The following is a 22,395-nucleotide window of genomic DNA, read 5'->3' as shown; positions in this document are numbered from 1 at the left end:
AAAAGTAGAGGGTTAAAAATATTGATAGAACGGCACCATTTATGTTAATAATAAAAAAGTACATAGGTGGGTATATACAGAGATGATAAATAGATAGATACATAGGTAATAACTGGATAAGGACATGCTTGAATACAGAGAACATATTTCTGGAAGAAGGCTCAAGAAGTTGGTAATTATTGTCTCTACTTAGGAGACTCATAGACTAGAAGATAGATGGGAGGAAGATCTATTTTCTACTGTTGGCCTATTTGTACTGTGTATTTTTAATATATATTCTGAGAGACACTCAAACATAAGCATAAAGCTGGACAAGTACACATACATACACACATACAGAAAGTGGATAGGTAATCCTAACTCTAAATTGAATTTATGACTATGTGACCAAGTAATCTTATAAAAATATGTGTCACTACTCTTGAAAAAATTAGCCCCAAGTATGGAATATCTTGATTTACTAAAAGAGTCTTTATTAAATTGGATAAATTTATATTCTGTTTCTAAATATAATGAAATAGAAAAGAACTGCATTTTATAGCTTGGAAATTGAATGAAACATTTAAAATAATGATAAAGAAAAATAACTTACTTTACATGTTTTATCTTATAAAATTCTCTTGAAGAAGGGACTCTAAAAAGATACTAAAGTCAGTATTTAAGGTAATTTTTCAATAAGATTAAAATTCAACTTGAAACTACCCTCCATTGAAATAAATTTTCTCAGGCTTACTAGGTAACCAAGCTTCTACAGAAAGAGTATTTTCCTTTTTTAAAAAATATTTTTTTATTGATTTCAGAAAGGGAGAGGCAGAGAATAGTAGAAATATCAATGATGAGAGAGAAACATTGATCAGCTGCCTCTTGCACGCCCCCCACTGGGGACCGAGCTCACAACCCGGTCATGTGCCCTGACCAGGAATCAAACCGTGACCTCCTGGTTCATAGGTGGATGCTCAACCACTGAGCTACACTGGCCAGGCAAGAGTGTTTTCTTAATTAAAAATAGTATGGTCTACAGAGAAGTGCCAATTGAAGCTGATGAAAATCCCAAATATACTTACCATAAGGACAACTTTGTAGATGACTGCAGGCAATTTTATGAAAAAGTAAATATAAGACCTCATTGGAAAAATAAAAGACTGATAATACTAGAAAAATACTCAGAAAAAAATGCCAGCCACCTGGTATTAGAGACAAGCATGGTTAAGAAACTAATTAACATAAACATATACAAAGAATAATTTTTTAATTTTTGACATAATGTACATGTAGTACTTTTAAATTTTTTTAGTTAAGAATAATCTCTAAGAGAACTATTTGTGATCTATTATAGTACAAAAACAGTTTTGCCTGACCTACACATATTTCAAATATTATTTTAAAATGTTGTAACTCACCCTGGCCGGTGTGGCTCAGTTAGTTGGGCATCATCCTGTGCGCTGTAAGGTTCTGGCCCAATTCTTAGTCAAGGCACAGGCCTGGGTTGCAGGCCTGATCCCCAGTAGGGGGGATGCAGGAGGCAGCCCATCAATGTTTCACTCTTATATCAATGTGTTTTTTCTCTCTCTCTTCCTCTTCCTTCTTCTCTCTCTAAAAATAAATTCTTTTAAAAACTTATGTAATTCCAATCAATTTTATTACCTCTTTTTAATCTCAAAGTTGCCTTGGTTTAGAAAATACATGACACGGTCACACTAGTGGGAGAGAATCAATGATGTTGATCAATCAGCTCAGACACCATGGGACCTAGTCTCACTACCCCTCAGATACTTGACTTCTTTCCCATTCTCATCTCATCATCCACTAAGATAAATAATATGTCAGGAGCTGAACAGGGAGGTCAGGCATTTTTGAGATTTTTCTGTAATCCGCTCCCAGTCAAAAACAAGGTGAAAGCGTTCCCACCCTCCTCTGAAAGAGGAAAACGTGAATCACTGCCCAGCTCACTCCTCGCTTTGCAAATTCTGGACTTCAAATTAAAATTGTAGGTCAAGTTCATTAACCTTCAGCAGGTAGAATTCCACTTGAATAGCCTGTCCCAGGAAGGTTCCCTTTGAGAGTCCTTCATAAGAAAGGAAGCAGAATCTTAAAAATCCACAAGTCAGGGGCATAGAACTAGAATACTACAACCCGGCGATGCGGGGTTCCTCTCGGGATCAGAGGAAGGTTCAGTGAGGAAAACTATACATATCCTATGTGAAATGAGAAAACCCATTTGTCCATCTATAGAGAACAAAATCCAGCATTCCCGATTTTGAGAGGTGTAGCATAGGAACACCTAATGGCTCCTTTCTTAACAGGGGCAATCAGACCCGCACTATGTCCAAAGTTAAAATACTGGAGGCACACTCACTTCAATGTCAGAAGCAAGACCAGCATCACCCCTCTTTAGCAGTGCATTTGTTAATATATCGAGTAATTAGACAAAAGGAGAGAAAGAGAGGAAGGAGGGAGGAGAAAATCAAGGGAGGAAGAGAAGGGAAGAAGAGAAGAAAGAAAAATTTATGGAACAATATCCTTGATTAGGGATCAGCAAACATTTTCTGTAAAAGGCCAGACTGAATATTTTAGGGCGTGCAGGACACACAGTCCCTGTCCTAGGACTCAGCATTGCAGTTACTCTGCAGACATTGCCATACGCAAAACCTAAGGAAAGGAACACGGCTGGGTTCCATCCAGTAATCTCCACTATGGACACTGAAATTTCAATTCCATGTAATTTTCACATGTCACAAAATATTATTCTTCCTTTGATCCCCCCCCAACCAACCATTTAAAAATGTAAAAATAATTCTTAGCTCCTGCATTGCCCAAAAACAGATGGGGCAGATTTGGTAACCCTACCCTAGATCGTTTTAACAGTGATTAACTTGGGGAAGTGGAACTTGAGAGGTGTGTGGTGTGTGTGTGTGTGTGTGTGTGTGTGTGTGTGTGTGTGTGTGTGTGTGTGTGTTGGGTGGGGTGCCCAAGGAAACTCAGTACTGAAGGGGAAAAAGAATTTTACTTTTTGTTTTGATTCAACTCTATACTTGGAAGATGTTGGACCATAATTATGGCTTAATTATAAAAAAAATTTACATCTAACAGATAAATATAATCACACTTATCTAATTGCCTTTTTTCTTTTTTTTTGCAGAGTAAGGAAAAGGGTTTTCTAGAAAGACTGTACAGAGTATTCAAATTATAAAAATGTTGAATTTTAAAACAGCATTTTCTTTTCTCTCTCGGTTAAAAAGGACCCGGTCGCTTTAGCTGTTAATTGCATTCCTGCCTTAGGAATTTCTGTTTGCTTTATATCTAATCTGCAAGCCTCGCTGAGCTTTCATGGAGAACAATGGTGTACACACAGCTCCTGCATTCAGACCAGCTCCTTTCTTCCCCCTGATTTTTTTTTCTGGTGTTGAACTCCAACCAAACATTAAGTTACCATGGGAAGTAAAAGGTAGAAGAGGAAAAAAAAAACAAAACCAAAGGTTGTATTTGGCCTCATTTTATAAGGACACTCAATCTGAATTTGGAGAACAAGAGAAGAGGTTTTAGCATGAGGAGCATGAGAACTGGAGAGGGGTCCCGGGTTCTTCAGACAAGCCTGTTTTTGTAAGTTTGCAGGTGAATGTGCTCTTGTTTCCATGCAGGTGCGGCTGCAGGTCAGGGGTGTGGGTGTGGGTGCTTGTCTGGGTCTATAAATCCACGCCCATTTTTAACCAGAAACATCCAGAATACACTTCCAGCGAGAGCCCTGGCTAGTTCAGGTAAGCAAGCGAAGTTTCTCGATTATTTAACCAGTGGCCAAGCTCTGCTATGCTTAAGTGTTCCACGTATTGCTATTCCACAATGAGAGCTTCAGTAAAGGGTAGGGAACATTCCATGCAATTGTATATTTTTCTTTTAAGGCACTGGGTTTCCTTTGCTGGCTTCACACTTTTATTTTCTTTATTAATGATACTGTAATAAACTAGCATTGACCAAAAATGATCCTTCAAAAAAAGTATGCGACAAGTAACACTTGTTTTTCCCTGTTGCTTTTTAAATGTTTTATTTTTAAAATAGAAATTTTATATGACATCTAAGTAAATGACTTATGTTAACTTACTTTTGAAAAGTAAAATATTGGTGTCATAAGATGCTCACTGGCCAATGTTTATAACATCTAATTGTAGACATCAGGTTATTGCCTCCTGAGTGCATTGCTGTAGGCTGCCGTAAGGCTGTAACCATGGCATTTTCATTGGTTCCCCGAGCAGCTTAACCTTGCACCTGGGGTTAGGGAACCCTCAGTAGTCAGCATTCTGTTTTCCCAAGGAAAACATATTTGTCCAAAAATAACAATATATAAATTGATCAGCTTTATCATAGAATATATTTCATATCTATTTTACATTCTTTCACCAGAGAATGTAAAACAAAAATTCAATATTTTGATTATTTTTTACTGTCTTTAACAGTAATACATAATAACTTGAAATATGAAAAGAGAAGTGTGATTCCCATGCTACTATAAACTTGGCAGCTCTCAGTCAAGAAGGCATGAAGTTACACTTTCTCTGTTTCAATACAGATTTCACCTATGCATCTGTCTCTACCTATGAGAACCATTCCTGATGCTGCCTCCAGATTAGCTTTCCCTAACTCTGCTTTCTATCCAAGACCCTTGGGAGAATCTTCAGGCAGGTCTTCAGGCAGATCTTCCCCAGGAAAGTGAACTGAGGCCCATAAAACTTTACATAGAATTTCAGGGTGTTTTGAGCCTCTTGTCACTCAATCATAGACATTTTGAGAGGTCACTGGGTCAGGGTTGCTTCAATTTCCCTGCTGCCATTTTCAGCCTGACAGAGACTACTCGCCCCAACTCGGACTCTGTGGTCCAGATTCAGCAGCCTCTTTCCCCTACTAAAATCTGCCTTCCCTTTGTTTCAGTCTTTAAGGTATAAGATGACCAGTCCTTGAGGTACAAGAAGGCATTCTGAATGCTTTATGGTATTAATAACTTACAAGAACCTGACTTGTCATTCTTATCAGGCACCGTGGTTCCTTTTTTAACAGGGTTTTTTAATAATTAAGGCCAAAGAAATAAAAAAAAAATGGGTTCATTGCAGATTAGGAAGGGAATTGATTTAAATAGAGGGGGACTGCAGGGAGAGACCACTGACAAGGAAAAGATACTAGATGAGAGGAATAAGGAAATGTCTAGAGAACCCTAGAATCTATAAACTTCCCACCACCAAACTGTTCTCTCCATGACTATGATTGCTATAATATATAATGAACCTTTAACACTGTCAAACAGTAAGTTATTTTAAGGTGCATTTGTCTTATTAATCTTTCAATTTTCCACAATGCCTAATACAATTACATATAGCAATATTCATGTTTGTGCAGAATTGCAAACTGGTCATTCTCTTATTTTGGTGGGGAATTCACTAGTAAATAATGTAAGTCAACAGGAAAACTGCTCTGAAGGAATCTATATAATAAAAGGCTAATATGCAAACTGACCAAACAGCGGAACAACCGGTCACTATGACATACACTGACCACCAGGGGGCAGACACTCGACACAGGAACTGGCCCTGGTGGTCAGTGCACTCCCACAGGAGGAGCGCTGCTCGGTCAGAAGCCAGGCTCACAGCTGGTGAGCTCAGCAGCAGTGGCAGGAGCTTCTCCTGCCTCCACAGCAGCACTAAGGATGTCTGGCTGCCAACTTAGGCCAACTCCCCAGGCCTAAGCCATCAGTCGGATATCCCCTGAGAGGTCCCGGACTGGGAGAAGGCAAAGGCCAGACCGAGGGACACCCCCCCGCCAAGTGCACAAATTCCATACACCAGGCCTCTAGTTTTAAATAAACATGAAAGATGTCTGTACATTTATTTTATATTTTACAGTGATTTCAAAACTGCACACATGTTAACTACTTTTCACGTGGGTTTTATATGCTATAAATGCTGAAAGTGTACATCTAACAAGCATTAAACATATCATGTAAGATATTAATCAAGTGGTTGAAGTCCAGCTTAGATCCAACTCTAGACTTTTGATTATATCTTAACGTGCAGAGTATAAGGAACAGTACATTGACTTAAAAATCCACTTGAATCCTAGCTAACCAAGGAATAACTATAGATGCAACAAGCCTGTTCTTCTTTACACATATATTTAATTTATAACCATGTGACAATAAATTTGATTTCTAAAAGAGCTGGTTTGTAAGCTGAAGGGCAAAAGGCTGAGTCACTGATGGAAGAATGAAAATGATGAATGACTACAGAAGACCTGAAAAACAAGAATCTCCATATTCTATTTTTCCCTCTGAACTCAATTGTAAGCAATAAGTGTTCATGCCTAATCTTATTATCTTGGCACAGAGATCAAGAAGAATCAAATGAATATGCATGCCCACACATCACCTTTGCATTGCACTTTAGAGTTGAAAGGCCTTTAATAAACTTGATCTTATATGAGCTTCACTGTAATGCTGTGAGCACTGAAACACAGTCAGATGTGAGCTTTGAGTGCCCCGATCAGTTTTCTTTAAACATCATTGTACTGCTCCCAGCATGCCCAGAATGTGGCTTTTCACCAAGTGGACATTATTGAGTTGATAGCATTTTTAAAATATTTTATAAATAGCAAGTGAATGAAAGTTCTGGGGGGTTGTACCATGTCAACTCACACAAGCAGAGCAAGCTGTCTGATTCTTAAATGACTGCTTGAAGTAACCTACTAGCTTCTGAACATTCTTTTCTACCACCTAGCTTCATCGGCGGGATTCTCAAGAACACGTGATGTTACACTCGGCTTTGGCTCTCTGCCTCTTCCTGGTTGCAGTGTCTTCCAACCTTGCCATTGCCATCAAAAAGGAGAAGAGGCCTCCTCAGACACTCTCAAGAGGTACTAGAATCTCATCTTATTCTCTAAACTCAGCCATTTGAATGGTTTCCAAATTCCTAGTCTCTTACCCATATTCTACATTTAAAGCAAGCTCAATTAACTGCAATATTTTGTTGTTTACCACATTAAAGTAGGCAAAAGCAAAACCCAGAAAAGACTAGTTGATTTTAAAGACTGAACCAGCCCCCTAGCTGTTGTGTCTCAGTTGGTTGAGCATTGGCCCATACACCAAGAGGCAACCAGTTTCCGGGTCGGGCTTGGGTTGCCAGCTCAATCCCCAGTTGGGGCCATGCAAGAGGCAGCCAATTGATGTTTTTCTCCATCTCCCTTCCTCTGTCTCTAAAGTCTATAAAAACATATTTTTTAAGTAAAAAAAAAAAAAGAGTGAATCAAAGCAATTGAAAACCAATAATAATTCGCTATAGTGTTTGTAGAAATGGTGATGAATTGGTTTGGGAGCCTGTAACTTTGGTAACAAGAGTCCTAGAAAATAATAATTGATGTGTCATAATGATATCTTAAAGGCAATTAAGATCTCTCAAAATCTGCTCCAATTCCCTGTCTTCTATTCATGCAAAAATGATGATTTGGAATGATTATATACAAGAACCCCCAGAAAGTTATATTTTATTCCATCCTCTGAAAAGTTTGGGTAACCAAGTGTTTGTTATACTGACTCCAAAAAACAACTGCAGTGGTTTTTGACATCATAATCCAGGTCTATCATTGGCTACATGTTTAGAAAACATTTCTATTTTGTACTTAGTACTTTCCTTTGACCTAAGAAACAAATATATCTTCATCTGTAAAGAAACAGTTTGTAGAGAAAATTCTCAAAATCAGCTCCTACATTTCCAGGTAACAAAAATGGGAGGAAAATCATTTGTCTCCATATAGCTAATTTAAAAATAGTAGTACAAACCTCAAAACACTTGACCACCACTTGGAATAGTATATGAATGGAGCAAACAAATGGATTATAACATAATTTCAAATTTTAAAATATTGACTTTCCAAGTTCATCATTCTTAACAGATGTATAATTACCCATCAAAGTTCAGCCAAGTTAATTCATTCTACTTTAGTTCAAAACCACAAAAACTATAAACTAAAAAGACTAGCGAGTTTTGAAAAAGAAGTAAATTAAAAGAAGGAAATATTTTTCTAAGTATAACTTATCATGAATCTCTCTGTATAAACACAATAGTTATAAAGCAATGAGCTCAGTAGTCTTGGAGTGGAATACTAAACTTATCATTGCCCCTACAGACCTTCCAGGACTAAGTTAAACAACTGTACCATAAAGCACCAACATTCGTGGCCCTGGCTGTGTGGCTCGTTGGTTAGAATGTCACCCCATACACCAAAAGGTTGTGGGTTCAACTCCCCATCAGGGCATATACCTACATTGTGGGTTTGATCCCAGGTCAGGAGGCAGCCCATTGGCCCATTAATGTCATTAATGTCTCTCTCTCTCTCTCTCTCTCTCTCTCTCAAAAAAAGGCAACGAAAATATATTCTTGGGGGAAGATTTTTTTAAAATTGGTGAATTTCATGAGAAATATACTCAACATACATGGTAAATTTTAAACAACTTGATAAGTCTGCTAATTCCGTTATTTAACACTACTTTAATAGGAAGATGACTGATATCAGCTGTGAATTCTATTATTAAGAACTGGTTTACATTTGGTTAAGCCTTTTAGCATCTGTCAGCATATAGGAAACAATTGAGAGAATACGGCTCAGAATAAATGAGGCTTAAAGGTAGGGTTAAGAGGGAAGAGTTTGGGTACAGTGTACAGAGTCGTACATGGAGCCCCTTAGAGAAGGGAGCAACACCAAACAATTAAATAGAGAGTGTGTTAGGAAAAAGAGGGAAGATTATTGGGAAAAGGTAATAGAAATTTCAAGAAAAAAAGCAACAGTGACCCCAAAAGCCTAACTTCCTTTTGAGTCAAAAGAATTGCCCAGCACCCAACACCCAGCTCAGTGCCTGGCATATAGTAGGTACTCAGTCCTATATAATAAAAGCCTAATATGCTAAGTGTCCAGTCATCCAGTCGACTGTTCAACCAATCAAAGCGTAATATGCTAATGATATGCTAAGGCCACTCAACCACTTGCTATGATGTGCACTGACCACCAAGGGGCAGACACTCTGACCAGTAGGTTAGCTTGCTGCTGGGGTCCGGCAGATCGGGACTGAGCGAGATGTGGCCGGACATGCCCTGGAGCCCTCCCATGGTCCTTCCCGGCCCCAATCATGCACCAGTGGGGTCCCTCGGCCTGGCCTGCACCCTCTCGCAATCTGGGACCCCTTCGGGAGATGTCGAAGAGCCGGTTTTGGCCTGATCCCATAGGCCCTTCCCCTCAGGAGGGTGTTCACGACTGGTGAGCGCTGCTGCAGCAGTGTGAGCCTCTTCCGATTGGGACTGACAATAGAAAAATTAAATAGGATCCCAGTCCCACTGGCTGTTCCTGAATAACTCTTAGTTAGTGCAAAATATAGTGTGAAGTTACTACATAGATTTGAGCAAAGCTATAAAGAAAATCTTTCAGGATTATTACAGATAGAAGGGGTATTAAACCAACATAATATGTCTTCCAATGTTAAGATACTAAAATCAGGCAAAAACAAACCAATAACATTACTATTAAGAGTACAAAATAGTGCAATCATTTGAATAAAAATCTGACAGTTCCTCAACTGATTAAATGTAGATACCATGTGACCCAGCAATTCTACTCCTAAGTAGATAGCCCAAGATAAAAATATGTCCATACAAAAGCTTATATACTAATGTTCACAGCAGCATTATTCATAAAAAGCAAAAAGTAGAAACAACCCGTGTCCCTCAACTGATGAATGGATAAATAAAATGTGATATATCCATACCATGGAATAATATTTGGCCATATAAAGGAATGAAGAGCTAATACATGACACAACACAGATGAACCTTGAAAACATTATATTAAGTAAAAACATCCAGTCACAAGACTACATATTGTATGATTCCATTTATATGAAATATCAAGAATAAGAAATGTATAGAGACATAAAGTAGATTAGGTATTTTTTAGGGCTGGGGGAGAAGGAGGAATAAGGGGTGATAACTAAAGGGTACAGGGGTTTTATTTGAAGCTATGAAAATGTTCTAGAATTGATTATAGTGATGGTTGTACAACTCTGTGTATATACAAAAAGAGGGTACACTTTCAATGGATAAATTGTATTTGCATGTGAATTATATTTTAATACAGTGGTTACCAAAAAGCAGACAAAGCAAAAACAAACCAACAAGCAAAATCATGGAAATGTGTTTATCTTACTTTATAATTCTGCTTCATAATTTTTGGCCATCTTGTAGCCATGGTATCAAAACCAGAAACTGCAGTCTGACAACATGGGAAACATACAAGAAAATCTGGGTCTAAATTAGCCTAGAAATATTTCTATCTTCAAGTTGATTCAATCTTTCTTATCCATAAACCAAGACATTTTCTGAAAATACCCTGTAGTATTTCTGAATGTTTTGTGTGCGTTCTACTCCTCAATGATCTTATTCTTTAATCTCTAATACACATTCCCAACTACCTGTATCAGTTTTTTAAAAGCTAGTGGGTCTCTCTCTACTCATTGCTCTCTGTTTCTCTGGTCTTCACTCTTCAGGATGCTTCCAGAACACCTGTGTCTCAAACATGAAACACCAGAGTTTTTTCTGAATCAAAATTCAAAGCAAAAATTTGGAATTCATTTTTCCATTTTCACGATGTTTAAGGACTTAGAAGGGGTCAGCATTTCTTGGCACTCAAAATACAAGGGCACTATATGGTATTGTTCAAAGGTATTCCGACTATAATTACAAAGTGTACAAAGATTAACTGCTATTTCCTGCTGTTCATTCTGAAACCAGAGGTTTTGCACAGTCCTGAGATGTCCTTTCAATCGTCACTAATAATAACATTTATTGAGAACTTACTGGGTTCAAGGCCATGGACCTTAAGGGTGGAAACACAATCACAAAATCTCAGCTCTATGATCTGGAAGGATACCACCTCTTCATATCTAATTATAATTATACTAGAGGCCCAGTGCACAAATTTGGGGAGGGGAGGGGGGGACGGACCGCAAGAGGTTGGCTGGCCAGGGGGGAGGGACTGCAGGTGGTTGGCCAGCCGCTGGAAGTTGGCTGTGGGAGTGCACTGACCACCAGGGGGCAGCTTCTGCATTGAGCATCTGCCCCCTGGTGGTTAGTGCGCATCATAGCGATTGGTCAACCAGTCGTTCCGGTTGCTTGTCGTAACAGTCGCTTAGGCTTTTATATAGAGAGACATCCTCTATACCATATATCAGGCAAGTGCTTGGTAGCTTACTAGTATCTGTAGATAGATATCTGCTTGTCACATGCCTACTTCAGAGCTCCTCTGTGGTCCTGAATTAATGCATTGATTTCTCTTCTATTCTAGGATGGGGAGATGACATCACTTGGGTACAGACTTATGAAGAAGGTCTCTTCCATATTCAAAAAAGGTAAAACACCTCTCAGTTAATTTTGACAGACCATATAGATACCTCTCACAAAAGAGCCAAAACCTTGCAAGTTCACTTTTGAAAAGATATCACATGCATTTGCTCTACTATTGTGCAACTTAGAGTTGCCATTACAATGTTTTTTACAAACAAAAGCTCTAAATACTTTATTTTAATTTCTTTTTAAAATATTTTTATTGATATTTAGAGAGGGAGGGACAGAGAAACATTTATGAGAGAGCCTCCTGCACACCCCCTACCAGAGATTGAGCCCACAACCTGGGTATGTGCTCTAACCAGGAATTGAACTGGCAACCTTATGGTGCCTGGGACAATACCCAACCAACTAAGCTACACTGGCCAGGGCTGTATTAATTTCTTAACTGTACAAGCAAGCTTTTGAATATAAGTTATATAAAAGAACAATATCCATCAGTAGGCATTATACAAGCTTTAACAAAAAACTGGTTTAGAATAGCAGTTCCCAGGACTGTCTGATCAGAACTATTCAGATAATTTTCTTTAAAATCCATATTCATGATCAATCAGTAAATTAGTACTGAGTGGCCACAGCTATGTGCCAGGCACTGTTCTATGCTCAATGACCAAGAGTGACATGATTTTTATTTTTACAGACTAACTAAATCTTTGGGGATGGAGCTGAGAAACTTGTAATTTTTAAAAGCACCCTGGGAATTTATCAAATATCTGAAGAACATTCTATTCTAATACTCTTTTAAAAAGAAGGAAAGATTCCAAATTAGAATTGAGTAAAAGGCTGTCTCAACACTGAACAAAAGATTGAAAAATAAAGAAGTCTACAAAGTAATCATTTCTAAAAGGAATATAAAAAACAAACAACATATTAGCAAAGAGTAACCAGTAGAACATTTAAAGAATACACCCTGATTAAGTGAAATATAGTCTGAGAATACTAGGCAGATTCAAGATTAAGAAATCTATTAATTTAAATAATATTTAATATTTATAAGGAGACATATCATATAAGTATCCCCTATCTCCATAAATGCTGAAAGGCATTTAATAGAATGCAAACTCCAGGTTTGAATTTTTTTAGAAAAATTATTTAACAAGATTAATTTATTTTCATTTATCCTAACAAGGAAATATTCAACCCAACAAAAAAAATCCACATCATGCTTATTGGAAAAACAAATATACAATACCAGATGATGTATTATAGAATTGCATCCCTGACACTCATATAATATTATTAACCAATGTCACCCAAAAAATTTAATTAATTTTTTAAAAAGAAGTGTCCCACTGAAATCTGAATAAGACAAGAATGTCTATAATCACCACAATTAGTCCTTAATTGATATGAAACATTTGGCAAAGTTATAATAAAATAATAAAATATTGGTAAATAAATCAAAATTAAGATTATAAAAATAAAACTGGATATTACAGAAAAATGTTTACACAATAAACTAACATTTTAAATCGAGGTAGGGAAGATAAAATATGTAAAATAAATTAATGTTAGAGAGAAGAATAAATCATCTGGGAAAAATAAATCATTTTGATTCATAAGTCAAATTTCATCATAATAAATTACGAAGATCCTATATAATAAAAGGCCAGGGACCATAAGCATAATGACCAGAATGACCGCTCGACCATTCACCATGAGGTGCATTGACCACCTCTCAGTCCCTCCCCTCCCCCACCTCCCTCACACCCCAACCCCACCAGCAGGCAAATGGGGAACCACGGGGAAGTTGGTGGGTGGCAGCAGAGCGGGACTGGGGACTGGCGAGCTGGCAGAATGGCTGACCTCTTGGTCCCTCCCCCTGGCCTGCAGGCTCCGATGGATCAGCGATGGTGAACAGGGGAACCAGGGTGGGTGGCAGGAGGACCGGGCTGGCTGTCAGGCCGTTGGGATTCCCCAGCTCATCCCTGCGGCTCAGGGACTCAGGCCAGCTGGAGGCGGCGTTCAGCCTGGGGACTGGTGAACGGGCAGAAGATGGCCATGATCACAGGCTAGGCCTAGGGACTCTACCCGCACAATTTCGTGCACTGGGCCTCTAGTTTCATTATAAAAATGAAGCTATTAAGGTACTAGGGGATACTATTGCAAAATACTAATTTGTTTTAAAATATATTTTATTGATTTTTTTACAGAGAGGAAGGGAGAGGGATAGAGAGTTAGAAACATCGATGAGAGAGAAACATCTATCAGCTGCCTCCTGCACACCTCCCACTGGGGATGTGCCCACAACCCAGGTACATGCCCTTGACCGGAATCGAACCTGGGACCTTTCAGTCCACAGGCTGATGCTCTATCCACTGAGCCAAACTGGTTTCGGCAAAATACTAATTTTTTAAACTCGTGGAGTAGGGAAGGGCTGGTAGAAGGGTGAGGTAAGAGAGGGTCCTTGGAAGCCAAAATAAGACGCTTAACTTTTTCACCCTAAGGCTTTTCTTGCCTCACCCCATTCCTTCTATGGAAAGCATATACTGTATCAAAACTATAAATGCACATACTCTCTGACCTAGAAATTTGACTTCTGGAAATTTACCTACCTATATGTAAAATCTTAAATAACATCACCAAAGCAGTGTTTTTGTTTGGAGATAATCTAAACACAAAAAAATTGGAAGCAATTTAAATATCTATCTTCAATGAACTAATTAAACTAAAGAATATCCATATCCTGAAGCACAGGGAATGCTATGCGGGAGGTGCCATTATGATAAAAAAGCAAAATGCAAAAACATATGCATAGTGCACTCATATTTGTATATTTTTAAAAGAAAGGGATATATACATACATATCGGCATGCATATGAACATACTCAATATATTCAATAGTGACATATCCATTTGCATAAACATATACATTTACAGAAATATGTGCATGTACATAAACACATACTTATGCTTATCCTATACTAATAAAAGAGAAAAATGGTAATTGGCGTATGACCGATACCTTTTTCATTGGCTAATCAGTGAGATATGCAAATTAACTGCCAACTAAGATGGCAGTTAACCGCCAAAAAAGATGGCGGCTAATTTGAATATTGCAGGCAGGATGGTACAGCACCATCAGAGAGCGGGTTGGGGGTGTGAGTGCCAGCAGTCGCCCGAGACCTGATCCCGCTGGTAGACCCGGACGCGGGCTGGCGAGGCAGCTGCGGCGTCCGCCCGCACTCACGCTGCCAACCCGCGAGAGCAGGTAGGGGGCGTGAGTGCCAGCGGTCGCCCGGGACCCGATCCGGCCGGCAAACCAGGACGCGAACCGGCGGGGCGGCTGCGGCGTCTGCCTGCACTCACGCCCTCAACCCGGGAGAGCGGGTTGGGGGCGTAAGTGCCGGTGGTCGCCCGGGACCCGATCATGCGGGCCGGCAGGGCTACTCGCCCCCAACCCGCTCTCCCGCCCAGCAGGGGACCCTCATTTCCCCCCATCACTGGTTCTGCCCCAGGCCTGGGCTGGGGTCAACGCCTGAGGGCTCCCAGTATGTGAGAGGGGGCAGGCTGGGCTGAGGGACACTCCCCCCCCCACACACACACACACACACACACCCAGTGCACGAATTTCGTGCACCGGGCCCCTAGTTTATATTCATAAGCATGGACATATACATGTACACACACATACACATATTCAGGTACATGGAAGGACACATAAGAAATAGTAACACTGTTTACTTCTGAAAGGCAGGAGTGGGAGGAAAAATTTTTACCTTTTTACCTTTTTGATTTTAAACTATTTGAATTTGTAACCCATTTTAAAAGACATTCTCCAAATGATGCTGATAAACTGGGCTTGGTAGACTCTGGTGTTAGAGAATCTTGGAAATACAGCATTCAAAAATGTTTACTCTTTCTATCAACTCGTTTCTCATATTCTGGTAGGCTAGTTGTGAGATTGTTAGACCAGGGACCACCTAATTTTATTTGATCTGTGAACTAACAATGATTTTTACATTTTTAAAAAGTTTTTACTAGAAGAAAACTAGTATGTACCCTGGCTGGTGTGGCTCAGTGGTTGAGCATCACAGTTTGATTCTTGGTCAGAGCACATGCCTGGGTTGCAGGCTCGATCCCCAGTTTGGGGCATGCAGAAGGCAACAGATCAATAATTCTCATCATTGATGTTTCTATCTCTCTCCCTCTCCCTTCCTCTCTGAAATCAATAAAGATACATTTTTTTAAAAAAGATAAGGCTTTATTTATTGGAAGAAAGGAAGGAAGGATGGAGGGAGGAAGGAGGAAGGAGAGAGAGAGAGAGAGAGAGAGAGAGAGAGAGAGAGAGAGAGAGAGAGAGAGAGAGAGAGAGGCAAAGAAAGAAAGACCAGTATTTTGGACATGTGATAGTTACATTATACTCACATTTAAGGATCTATAAATTAAGGTTTACTGTAATACAGCCACACTCATTTTGTTACATATTGTCCATGGCTGATTTTGTTCAATAATGGCAGAGTTGGAGAGCTACAAATAAGACACCACAGTCTGCAAAACCTCAAAAATATATGATTTGTCTCTTTGCCGAAAAGAGCCCTTATTTTAGACTGTTCCTACTTCAGTGTCTGCCAGAATTACTTCTCTGCTTTTCCTGAAAGGAAAGAGTGTCTTGCTTTGAATGCCTAAACAACCTATTCATAGCTGAACTGTTAACACTGACATTTCTGTGGTCTTGATCAATTTTTCCTTGGACTCCAATTGCCCAGAAATCTGCTGCAAAAATTAGTTTTCCAGGAGTTATGTCAATGTCTTTCCCTACATTATCTGTCGCTGTTGCCACCCGCTGAGCAGGTGCTGGGAAGAAATTGGAATGACTCGGGCCGCTAAAGCGTTCTGTCTCAGGACAGTATACCTACCTAGGCTCAACCAGGCCAAGAGTTATCTAGTAAAAAGATTACCACTTAATGCTTACGAGGATCAAGTTCTATACTTGCCTCTAAAAAACTGTAAATAAATATTCTAAGGGTTAGTTTTCCTAAAGAGCAGGAATAATATTTGATTAATCGTATTTCTAGTCTGCTTTTTCACCAATAAGTTTGCAGTTGGCAAATGCTAGCTTTATATCCATGCCATAAATCTTAAAGGTGAGTTATAAGACTTATTCTTACCTAAAATATACTTATAGTTCAAGTTTGAGGAATAAATAAAATAACAATTCAAAGTTTGCTATTTAACACTTTTAAGACTAAAGTTAAAAATAGGGTTATTCAATGACAAGTATGTCACATGATTATCTCTGTTGTTTTTAAAAAGATTTAGGGTCTATTTTTGTACCCAGCATCCTCTCAAAATTAAAGAAACATTTTAAAAACATCCTATATATCTAAATCATAATTCCTTTCTCCTTCGTAATAGTTAATATTCTAATTTCTTTCTAACTCTAACAAGCAGGAAAGTCAACTAGCTACCACAAAAACTTTTTCTTAGAGAGTTAAAACCAAAATGAAACCGAAAAATGTATAGAGAGGGAACTCTCACTGAGATTGTTTGTAAACTGTGAGTTGTTAAAAGAATAACAGGATGTGAAAATAGTCAAATATTAATAGCATTTTGGTGAAAATTAAAAAAAAAAAAGTGACATAAAAACTTTGACTCTCCTGAACTCTTACACCAGATGTTCATTGGAAATTAATATCTTGTTTATTATATCCTTTCATCTCTGGAGACAGAATTGATTTTTATTAGTATAACTACTACAGGGTACATAGCAATCTGCTGGTAAGCTTCTTAAGCTACAGGTCCTGGACCCCACCCCAGAGGCCCTGAGAGGGCCTGGGAGGGAGCCTGAGAATTTCCACTTCTATTGAGCTACCTGGTGATGCTAAAGTTCTGGGGCCAGGCACTGGGTAACACTCCTGCAGACTACATTGCTATGCTGTGTCAATCAGATTTCTACTCTAAATCTTGTTGAAAGTGTGAAAACTTTAAATCTAATTTGAATGTACCATTCTGACTCAGAGTTAGTCACCTGACTTAACTCCACACTCTTTCTGTTTAGTAACAAGCCATTGATGGTCATTCATCACTTGGAGGATTGTCAATACTGCCAAGGTAATTTCAGCTCCTCAGATCGTATTATATTTCTAAGAGAACTAGAAAAAGTGACCTGGTAAAAATTGTTAAGACAGCGCTCAGGCAATCCCATTTAAAAAAAAGAAAAAGACAACTGCTATATCACCATTTTACTCAGTGCTTAAAGACTACAATGATTGTTAGCAATCTATTGAATATGTGTATATGTTCTTCAGAATTTTATTTCCCTCTTCCTCCCACCAAAAAAAAAAATAAAATAAAAAAAGAGGGGGTGGAAAAACTTGCTATTTGCACAAATGAGTTACATGAAATTATAAAATTGGTGGCTTCATTAATTGGATTATACTCTGATATCTTCATTGGCAGACTCTGTCCATCATTGCTTCTCAGTGAGAGACCAAGTGGCCATAGGCTAATAAACAGCTTACATCTAAGATATAAATACAAACAAGTAGAAAATACTAGTTTGACTTTGCTATGTTATTTATATTGAAGGTGTCTTTATCGTTAAAGCTGACTGGTGTTCATTATGTTTTCCCCAACAGAACTCAAAAAAGTGTTTGCCCAAAATGAAGAAATACAAGAAATGGCTCAGAATAATTTCATCATGCTGAATCTCATGGTACTTGACTTCTACAATGTTTTCTTAATATCACAATTCAATGGAAAGTTTAAATCCCTTTTTTAAAATCTATTTTTGAGACAAAAAGAGGTATAAAAAATTGGTAGGTATAAAAGACTATATGAACTTGAAAAGGCCAAAATATACAATTTAATGAAAACCTTGTTCACATAAAATATTTTCAAAAACAATTGTCAAAAACAATGCAATCCAATACCAATTATTTTTTTATTTTCTTCCTAGCATGAGACCACAGATAAAAATTTATCACCAGATGGGCAATATGTGCCTAGGATCATGTTTGTGGGTATGTGTATAATCTCATTCCATCAGGTTTACAAAATCAATAGCATTCTTATTTTATTTATTTTTAAATGCTAGTTCAAGGGAAGCCATGTCTAACCCAGTAAATAATAGCTCTTGTTAGTTCTATAATTGAAATTCACTGCATCTATTAAATCAATAGCCCCATATACTTTCAGTAAAGTTCCCCAAACTGTATTGACAGAAAACTATGACACACTAAAATGGAAAAATTTATGTTAACTCATCATAAATTTGTTTAACATTTATTTGTTTTAGATTAAGAGTCAAGAATGATTTTTAAAACATTTAGATAATGCATTAGTGAATTATTTTTTTCTTTGCAGATCCTTCTTTAACAGTCAGAGCTGATATAACTGGAAGATACTCTAATAGACTGTACACATATGAACCACAGGATTTACCGATATGTAAGCATTCACAGATTATCTTGAACAGTGGTACTAGCTGACACTTGACTGTTAGAAAGGTCAATGATGCCCTACATCAGTGCTTCCCCACAAACAGTACCATCAACAAATCAGAATCATTGGGTTAGATGGTGGTGGTAGTGTTTAAAACTGCAAATCCTTGCACGACCAGTATGGCTCAGTGGTTAAGGGACAACCTATGAACCAGGAGGTCGTGGTTTGGTTCAATTCCCAGTCAGGGCACATGCTCAGATTGTGGACTTGATCCGCAGTGGGAGCATGCAGGAGGCAGCCAATCAGTGATTCTCTCTCATCATTGACATTTCTATCTTCTCTCTCTCTGCCTTTCTCTCTGAAATCAATAAAAATATATATTTCAAACAGTGCAAACCCTTATCTCCCATCAAAATCAGAATTTCTAGGCACCTCAGAGTCTCTTTTTTAACAGGGATGTGTAATAATTTCCACAATCACTAATTTGGAGACCACTAAAAAGAATAGAATACACATTAAAGTTCAACTTTAAGAAAGCCAGCAATCATATATGATTTCCTCACAGTGGTAATAATTAAATCTTTTTCTCTCCCTTTAATGCCTGTAAGCAAGGAGATACAGTCTGTTTTGAGATTTTAATCTAATTTTTACAACATTCATTGTCAATTATGTTTAATTAGAGGCCCGGTGCATGAATTCGTGCACCAGTGGGGTCCCCTTGGCATGGCCTGTGGATCAGGCTGAAACCAGCTCTCTGACATCCCTCGAGGGGTCCCGGATTGCGAGAGGGTGCAGGCCAGGCCGAGGGACCCCACGAGTGCACAATCAGGGCCAGGGAGGTTGGCCAGCCAGGGAGGTCCCGCGGGAGGGCTCCAGGGCATGTCCGGCCCGTCTCACTCAGTCCCGATCAGCAGGACCCCAGCAGCAAGCTAACCTGCCGGTCAGAGCATCTGCCCCCTGGTGGTCAGTACACATCATAGTGAGCAGTTGAGTGGCTTCAGCATATCATTAGCATATTATGCTTTGATTGGTTGTACGGTCGACCGGACAACCAGACACTTAGCATATTAGGCTTCTATTAGATAGGATAAGACAACTATGCATGTCAAATCCAATGATACGATACAAAATGATTAATTTAAAAAATAGACACTCTCTCAAAACCTCTTATAAAACTGTTTAACATAAAGAAAGTCGATTAACCCTATCTGAATGGTATAATCCCTACATATAAATATACACCTTTAGCGCAGTGTGTGTGTGTGTGTGTGTGGTGTGAGAAAAGGAACTATATCGGATGTCAGGAGTTCAAATGAGGTCCATGAAGGCATAGTATTCTTTAATGTTGTAAATAAATTCCCACATTTTCATAGCCATTAATTTAAACGGGCCAATTTTAGATTTCAGGGGTTAAAAGAGTATAATATCTGGTATTTTCATTTACTAACAGAATAATATGTTTTTATTGCAGTGATAGAAAACATGAAGAAAGCATTGAAACTTATTCAATCAGAGTTATAAGAGATTACCTCGAAGAGGTCAAATGTATGAAGACGACCTTCTGGTGAACTCACTAATACTAAATGTGCAACTATATGGACTCTGTGATGTTACCATTTGGATTTTTAATGTGCTTGGTATATTCTTGTGAAGGTAAAGTTATATTTCAATAAAGGTCACAATCTGAGCATAACAATGTAGTAGCAGCTTGACTTCTGTCTGCATCAGTAGCAACGGAAGCTGGACACGAACTGGGAGTTAGGTTAGGGTAGAGAAAGGGCCTCCAGAAGAGATACCTACATACACTGGTTGTCTTGATTTCCTCACCTCCCTCTCCCTCCACCATGTGATCTCATCTTAATTCTGCTCCTCCACTGTACTGAACCTGCCAGCATAAATCATAAGGAATGTGCACGCTGCCAGAGCAAATGGAGACACTTCTGTGCACTTACCATTTGAACTTTTAACCGCATATTTCAGAATTAACCTTTTACTTCTTTTCTTACCTTAAATTTAAAAACTAATTGTAATAAATTAAAGATATACTTTAAAATTTTAACAATGAGTTTTCCTTAATTATTGGGTGGATATTTAATACTTTTAATAATTTTAAGAAAAGTGTACCAACTGCCTCTAGAAGACTGAAAATGTTTCCCAGGTAACTAGCAGGAGAGGATTACATCCCTTCTGAAATTATCAAACACACAACTGCCAATTCAATTCTTCACAGGAAGCTCTGGAGGATCAGTACCATGTCTTCTATTCCTTTAAATTCCTAATTTTTTACGGAAAATCTTCCCAGAATCAGCTGGGAGTAATTCTCAGAGGTGAGAGAATGTTTGAGATAGACCAAAATTTTCCCAACCTATAGGATTTGATTGCACTGAAAAAATTTTAATTATTTTGAGATATAAACGTGCACTTTAATATGAGATAGATGTGTAAAAATACAATGTATATGATATAGATTTTTTATTAATTCCAATGTTTCCTGATTCAGAGAAAAACAAAGTTTTTCCAGGTTTTATTTTATCACTATTCCATTCATTTTAAGCCGATTTAGTATCTGACTTATTTGGATATGAGGAGGCTACCTGACCAATAACTAGATATCAGCGCTAGATAGCCATGTGGAAAAGAATATTAAATATCTTATATTTAATTTTTAAAATTTTATACCAAAGTCTGAAAGTTGATGTTTTTCATGAATGCTAAGACACCCAAGTGCATTGGCATTCTCTAACTTAATGATTTAAAGTATGATGACTAAAGTAATATAGCTGATTCCATTGTTGCAATAGTAACACAGAGGCAGAAAATGTCAGTGGTCATTTGCCATGAAGTAAGAAAAGGTCAGTTGCTCTTTTAAGAACTAATAAGTAAAATCAAATGTTCATTATTTTTCCTCAATTAGTGTACAAAAAAAATGTTACTAAATGATACATTTATTCTTCTTTATCATAAAAATATATGTGCCTTTGTATTTTAATATACATATAATTAAAAGTTATTGTATACAATTTAGTTGTGGATATAATCATATAGGCTAATATTTAATATACATATACAAAATTATTTGGTTAGTTACATTAGTCAGTATAATCTTGCAACCAATTCAGTTTTGTTCTCTGCCCTACTTTAACAATTTAACTCTAAATCCTAGTTGATATTTCTATATAATTTCTTCACTTTATGAAATTAGTGGTTTAGATTTTATCAATTCTAAGGTTACCCGTAACTTTGAAATGTAGAACTGTCTTTAGAATATATATACAGGTGGAGCAAAAGTTGGTTTACAGTTGTTCATATGGACAATAATACACTAATAAATAATAAGACAATTCTAAACTGTGTTTCACATACTCACAGATATAAAACTACTTTTGCTGCACCCTGTATGATTTCCACTTCTCTTCGCCTTGTAGCCTCCAAAAATTATTCCTTTTCCAATGCATCCAGTGTTAAGAATTAAATTACTAACATCAACTACCTGAAATAGCATGCACATCTCTGTGTATAGGGATATTTACAAAGGAGTGTTCAGAGCTCTCATTTGCATTTTAAAGAGATATAGCAGTCAAAAAAG

General features: G+C 37.9%; 1 protein-coding gene across 2 annotated transcripts; it reads left to right on the top strand.

Annotated features, from left to right (window-relative positions):
* The first annotated feature begins 3,497 nt into the window (after positions 1-3,497).
* AGR3 (anterior gradient 3, protein disulphide isomerase family member) lies at positions 3,498-20,897 on the top strand. 2 transcript variants are annotated; one of them, XM_059656157.1, is made up of 8 exons: positions 3,498-3,600; positions 6,756-6,891; positions 11,365-11,428; positions 17,425-17,477; positions 18,005-18,081; positions 18,325-18,388; positions 18,732-18,815; positions 20,281-20,897. In XM_059656157.1, exons 2-8 carry the CDS (start codon positions 6,786-6,788, stop codon positions 20,328-20,330), a joined length of 498 nt encoding a protein of 165 aa, XP_059512140.1. In that variant the 5' UTR covers positions 3,498-3,600; positions 6,756-6,785; the 3' UTR covers positions 20,331-20,897. The 2 variants fall into 2 exon arrangements, with proteins under 2 accessions (XP_059512140.1, XP_059512141.1); XM_059656158.1 differs by lacking the exon at positions 3,498-3,600 and adding an exon at positions 3,749-3,755.
* The last annotated feature ends 1,498 nt before the right edge of the window (positions 20,898-22,395 follow it).

This window comes from Myotis daubentonii, chromosome 10 (genome assembly GCF_963259705.1).
Source record: "Myotis daubentonii chromosome 10, mMyoDau2.1, whole genome shotgun sequence".
Taxonomy (NCBI): domain Eukaryota; kingdom Metazoa; phylum Chordata; class Mammalia; order Chiroptera; family Vespertilionidae; genus Myotis; species Myotis daubentonii.
The sequence above is the reverse complement of the archived record's forward strand: the minus strand, read 5'-3'. Positions and strand labels throughout refer to the sequence as shown.